General features: G+C 50.7%; 2 protein-coding genes across 3 annotated transcripts in view; one reads left to right on the forward strand and one right to left on the reverse strand.

Moving 5' to 3' along the window:
- klf13 (Kruppel like factor 13) overlaps window positions 1-2,737 on the forward strand; it is a 40,378-nt gene extending 37,641 nt beyond the window's left edge. For both annotated transcript variants that reach the window (XM_080847773.1, XM_080847774.1), the window contains one exon: window positions 263-2,737. In XM_080847773.1, coding sequence (XP_080703899.1) covers window positions 263-654 — 392 coding nt within the window. In that variant the 3' untranslated portion in view covers window positions 655-2,737. The remainder of the gene's footprint in view (window positions 1-262) is intronic.
- A 1,690-nt stretch (window positions 2,738-4,427) lies between these two features.
- LOC308372447 (OTU domain-containing protein 7A-like) overlaps window positions 4,428-5,000 on the reverse strand; it is a gene marked incomplete at both ends in the record, with an annotated part of 85,245 nt that continues 84,672 nt past the window's right edge. Inside the window, 1 exon segment of the mRNA XM_080847600.1 lies at window positions 4,428-4,526. Coding sequence (XP_080703726.1) covers window positions 4,428-4,526 — 99 coding nt within the window.

Consider the following 5,000-nt stretch of genomic DNA (forward strand, 5'->3'; position numbering starts at 1 on the left):
GATGTTGTAATGAATGTTTTGCTGAATTGGGATTGGGACAATATTTTTGTTTTCCATTTTGTTTATGTGTGTGCATCTTCTGTAATGTAGCTTGGATCTCCTCCCAGACATAGGCTCTCAAATATATACAAACACAAAGTACACAAACAGAAATGCAGACACATAGACACAACACACACACACATACACAAAATGGAAAAAAAATATTGTGAAAATGGACCAAAAAAAATGCTGATCTTGACCTCTTGACCTCTTGCCACAGGTGAGCGCCCGTTCCCCTGCACCTGGCCGGACTGCACCAAGAAGTTTGCCCGCTCGGACGAGCTGGCCCGCCACTACCGCACGCACACGGGCGAGAAGAAGTTCGGTTGCCCGCTGTGCGACAAGCGCTTCATGCGCAGCGACCACCTGATGAAGCACGCCCGCCGACACTCCGACTTCCAGCCCGCCATGCTCAAGCGCCACCACCAGGGGGCCGGAGGAGGGGGAGGAGGTGCAGGAGGAGGAGGTGGTGTGGGCGCCGGAGGAGGAGGAGGAGGTGGTGTGGGCGTTGGGGGCAGCAGCACACGGCCAGGGTCCCTCAGCGACTACAGCCGCTCCGACGCGTCCAGCCCCACCCTCAGCCCCACGCTCAGCCCTGCCAACTCGCCTTAAGACACGAGGAAGAAGAAGGAGAAGAAGAAGAAGACAAAAATCCAGCCGCACTTTCCTGTCCGGTCCCATCACCACCCCCCCACCCCCCCTCCACCTGACTCCCCCCTGACTGGGGATCCTGGCTGGTTCTTTTTATTTTATTTTATTTTATTCTTTTTTTTTATTTTTGAGAAAACTCTTCTTCTTTTTTTCGTGTTTTTTTTTGTTTCTCTCTCTCTCTCTCTCTCTCTCCTCTCTCTCTCTCTCTCTCTCTCTCTCTTTCTTTCTCTTCCCCCTGCATAGTGACTCATGTTGCAGAGCAGAGCTGTCAGCCCCCTCTCTCTCTCTCCCCATGCCTATCCCTAGCTTGCTGTGGTGTACGCTGTTGTACATAACCGCTTGTAGTAGTGCACTTTTCTCTCTCTCGTGCAACCAGAAGAAAATACGACAACAATACACCGACAACACAGAAAACAAAAGCAAAGAAAAGCAAAGAAAAGACAAGAAAAGGAACAAAAGAAAAAAAAATGCCTTTTGCAGACGGCAATATTTAGATTTCTGTACCACGTGTCTGTTTGTCTCCAGCTTCAGACCGCAGCTTTCCTCCTTCTTTTGATTTCTTTCATTTGAAAAAACTCTCTTCAAACGAGGACAAAAGAAGTCTAGATGAGATTGACATGTACAAGAATGATTTTTTTTTATTTTTTATTTTTTTTTAATCTTTTCACCTTTTATTAGAAGAGGGGAAGGACAAAGGGGGGCATCCACACACACACCTCAGGATTCAAACCGTTTTTTGGATTTTCTGTTCATATTTTGGGTTTGGTTTTATTTACTACTCACCTGACTGCACAAGACAAGCATCACTTTACTCTGGAGATTCAACATGGGGTTGAATTTTGCGCCCTGCTCAGGGAAGGCCGTGTTAGCTTGAAAAGATATGAACATGTTTGAAGAGAAAAAAAACACAAACACACACACACACACACACACACTTTCTCGCTCACACACACACACACACACACACACACACACACACACACACACACACACACACACACACACACACACACACACACATAAAACAGCCTTACTCTCAATGAGATTTGCACTCTTTTCCTTTGTGTTGTTTAGGTGGTTTTTCACATTGGGGGAAAACTAGCTCCGGGTAAAACGAAAGACCAAAAAAAGCAGTCCGTGATGACTCGACGTTAATCATTCACCTTGAACTGAGAAAGTCAACGAGATGTGAGAAATGAGACATGAGACGTGAGACCGGCCCCGCCAGAGTGATGGAGAGGGGCGCAGCGGCTTTGGTTTGTTTCCTTGCTTTGCATTATGGGAGGCTGGAAAAATAGATGTTTCTTTTTTGTGTGTGTGTGCGTGAATGTGTGACTTTCACTCGAGTATCTTCAAACCGTCTCTTGAAAAGTTGGGTAAAGCCAAGCCATTGGGGGCAGTATTTCAAAGGGAAGCCTCCAGAACTAAACGGAAATTCAGATTGAATACAAACATATTATCAAAAACAAAAAAAGCAAAAAACTATTATAACCCTTGCTGCACACTGTCTGAACAGAGTGATCACATGACATGATACGTCCAATCCCGTCGAGCGAGGGGGTGGCATGCCATGATACGCCACTCTCTCCACAAATCTACCGACCCGAACCCCACGTGAAACAGAAACCGAGAAAACAAAAAAAAACAAAAAAAAGGAGGAGAAAGTTTCAAAGCAGCTGTTTCCTCTCTCTCTGGACTTGCACACCTGCACATTCATCTAACTCAAATCAGGGTTTCACACACACACTCTCTCACACACACACACACACTCACACACACACTGAGACTAACACAGAAGCATTCAACCATTCAACATACACTACTACTTCAATAGAACCGACCTTGTCATGTTGTGTGTTTTCCCCTCCTGTGCTCTCGTCCCAAATAAAAAAGCACACACACACTGACCTCAGCAGGAGTGTGTGTGTGTGACCCCGCTGACCCCGCTGACCTCACTGTCTGACCCAGACAACCTCCCAGCTCCCACACACACGTCTGATGGACAGGGAGGGGCGAGAGGAGAGGAGAGGAGAGGAGGGGAGAGGAGGGGAGAGGAGAGGAGAGGAGAGAGGAGAGGAGGAGAGGAGGGGAGAGGAGAGGAGAGAAGAGGAGAGGAGAGAAGAGGAGAGGGAGAGAGGAGAGGAGGGGAGAGGAGAGGAGAGGAGAGGAGAGAGGAGAGGAGGGGAGAGGAGGGGAGAGGAGGGGAGAGGAGAGGAGAGGAGAGAGGAGAGGAGGGGAGAGGAGGGGAGAGGAGGGGAGAGGAGGGGAGAGGAGAGGAGAGGAGGGTGGGTCTCTTGTTCTCGTCCTCTCTCTCGCTCACTCGCTCTCTTGCTCATTTAGCTCTTGCTGGCTGGCTGGCAGTTTTCTCAGGTAGAACCCTAACCAGACAGCCTGGCCCTGGGCCCTCAGTCAGCCCCCCCCCCACACACACACACACACACACACACACACACACATACACATACACACACACACACACACATACACACACACACACACACACACACACACACACACACACACACACATACACACACACACACACACACACATACACACACACACACACACACACACACACACACACACACACACACACACACACACACACACACACACACACACACACACACACACACACACGCGCCCTGCCTGAGTAGGCCTCTCCTCTTAGGAAACAGCTGCATCCCACACAGGGCTATTCATAGCACAGAGGAGGAGTGGAGAGCCCTTCCAGAACTGAGCTCCTCACACCTCCCTCCTTTCTCTCTCTCTCTCTCTCTGTCCATCTCTCTCCCTCTTTCCCTCTCTCTCTCTCTCTCTCCATATTTCTCCCTCTCTCTCTGTCCGTCTTTCTCTCTCTCTCCCTCTGTCACTCTCTCCATTTCTCTGTACTTCGTTTTCTCGCTCTCTCTCGCTCTCTCCCCCTCTTCTCTGTCTTTCATGGTGTGCCTGGATTTTCTCTTTTTGTCTTCTCTCTCTCTCTCTCTCTCTCTCTCTCTCTTAAGAGGATTCCTAAATGTTCTCTTCTCTCTTGCTTTCTCACTGTCTCCCACGCTCTACTTGGCTCAGAGAAACTGTATGCAGCCTTCTCTCTCTTTCTCCTCCACCTTCTCTCTCTCTCCTCCCCTCCTTCTCTCTCTCTCATCTTCCTTCCTCAGTTTGTCCTTCCTCTCCTCCTGTGCCCTGCCTGCTGGTCGCTGTGGGAGTGTGACTTAGAGCACCAGTTGGCCATGGAGAGAGGGAGATGATGGAGGGATGGAAGGATGGAGGGAGGGATGGTGGGGGCTCTGGTCTTGGCTGTGGCCATGCGGCGAGCTGCATCACTGGGGCTGCATGTTGAGGGGAGCTGGGCGGACCCCCCAGAGGGTGAACAAAGGCAGTTATCAGCGGGAGGCAGAAAAGAGGGATACGAGGCCACACACACACACACACACACACACACACACACACACACACAGGCCAGCCCAGCCCATACGCCAGGCCTGAGATAACTACCCCACCCCCCCCCTCCCACCTCCCCACCTCCCCCCTCTCTGTGCCTTTATCACGGCCAGAGCAGCCCAGACAGGGAGACACCCACCCAGGCAGCCTAGAGGAAGAGACACACACCCAGGCAGCTTCTCCTCCTCTCTCCCCCCCTCCCCTCCTGTCATCCTCCACCCAAAACCCCAACAGCCCCACCCTCCAACCAAACAAACCACCCCCCACGTACTGAACACACGCCGCCATTCCTACTCCGCAGCCGACAGCACAGGGCGTCCCAGAGTGCACTGCTGCAGAGCAAGAGGAGAGGGGGGATTGGCCACCACTGATTGGCTGAGGGCCAGATGCTGGGACACAGCGCAGGCAGGAAACAGAGTCTCAAATGGTGGAGGGCCGAGCAGGAATGAAAGAATGACTGAAGCAGGGCCAGGGAGGGAAAGAGCCTGATATCTTCTTGTAAGAAGTAGGGGGGAGTGTATCGCATTTCAGTCAGATTTAAGTCCGTTGCTGGTCGGGACGTGATGTAGCCAAGAGAAGGGGAAAACACACACACTCGTTTCACAGCCATTGTGGCGGCATTATAACTATCGTTACTATTGTACCGCCACACTCTCAGACGAGGATGTTTAGCTCTCTTTGTGAAGAGGCTGAGAATGACTTTCTCTCATAAGCACAGGGATGTCTCTGCACAAACACACACTTTTAACTGTTGGCACACACACACACACACACACGGGAGAAACACTCCTGTGAGCCACAGAACTCATTACCTCAATAAACCGTAAGGGCAGCTGCTTTCAAACTTGATTCCCAGCCTTTCC

Source organism: Sprattus sprattus (genome assembly GCF_963457725.1).
Source record: "Sprattus sprattus genome assembly, chromosome: 11".
NCBI lineage: Eukaryota > Metazoa > Chordata > Actinopteri > Clupeiformes > Clupeidae > Sprattus > Sprattus sprattus.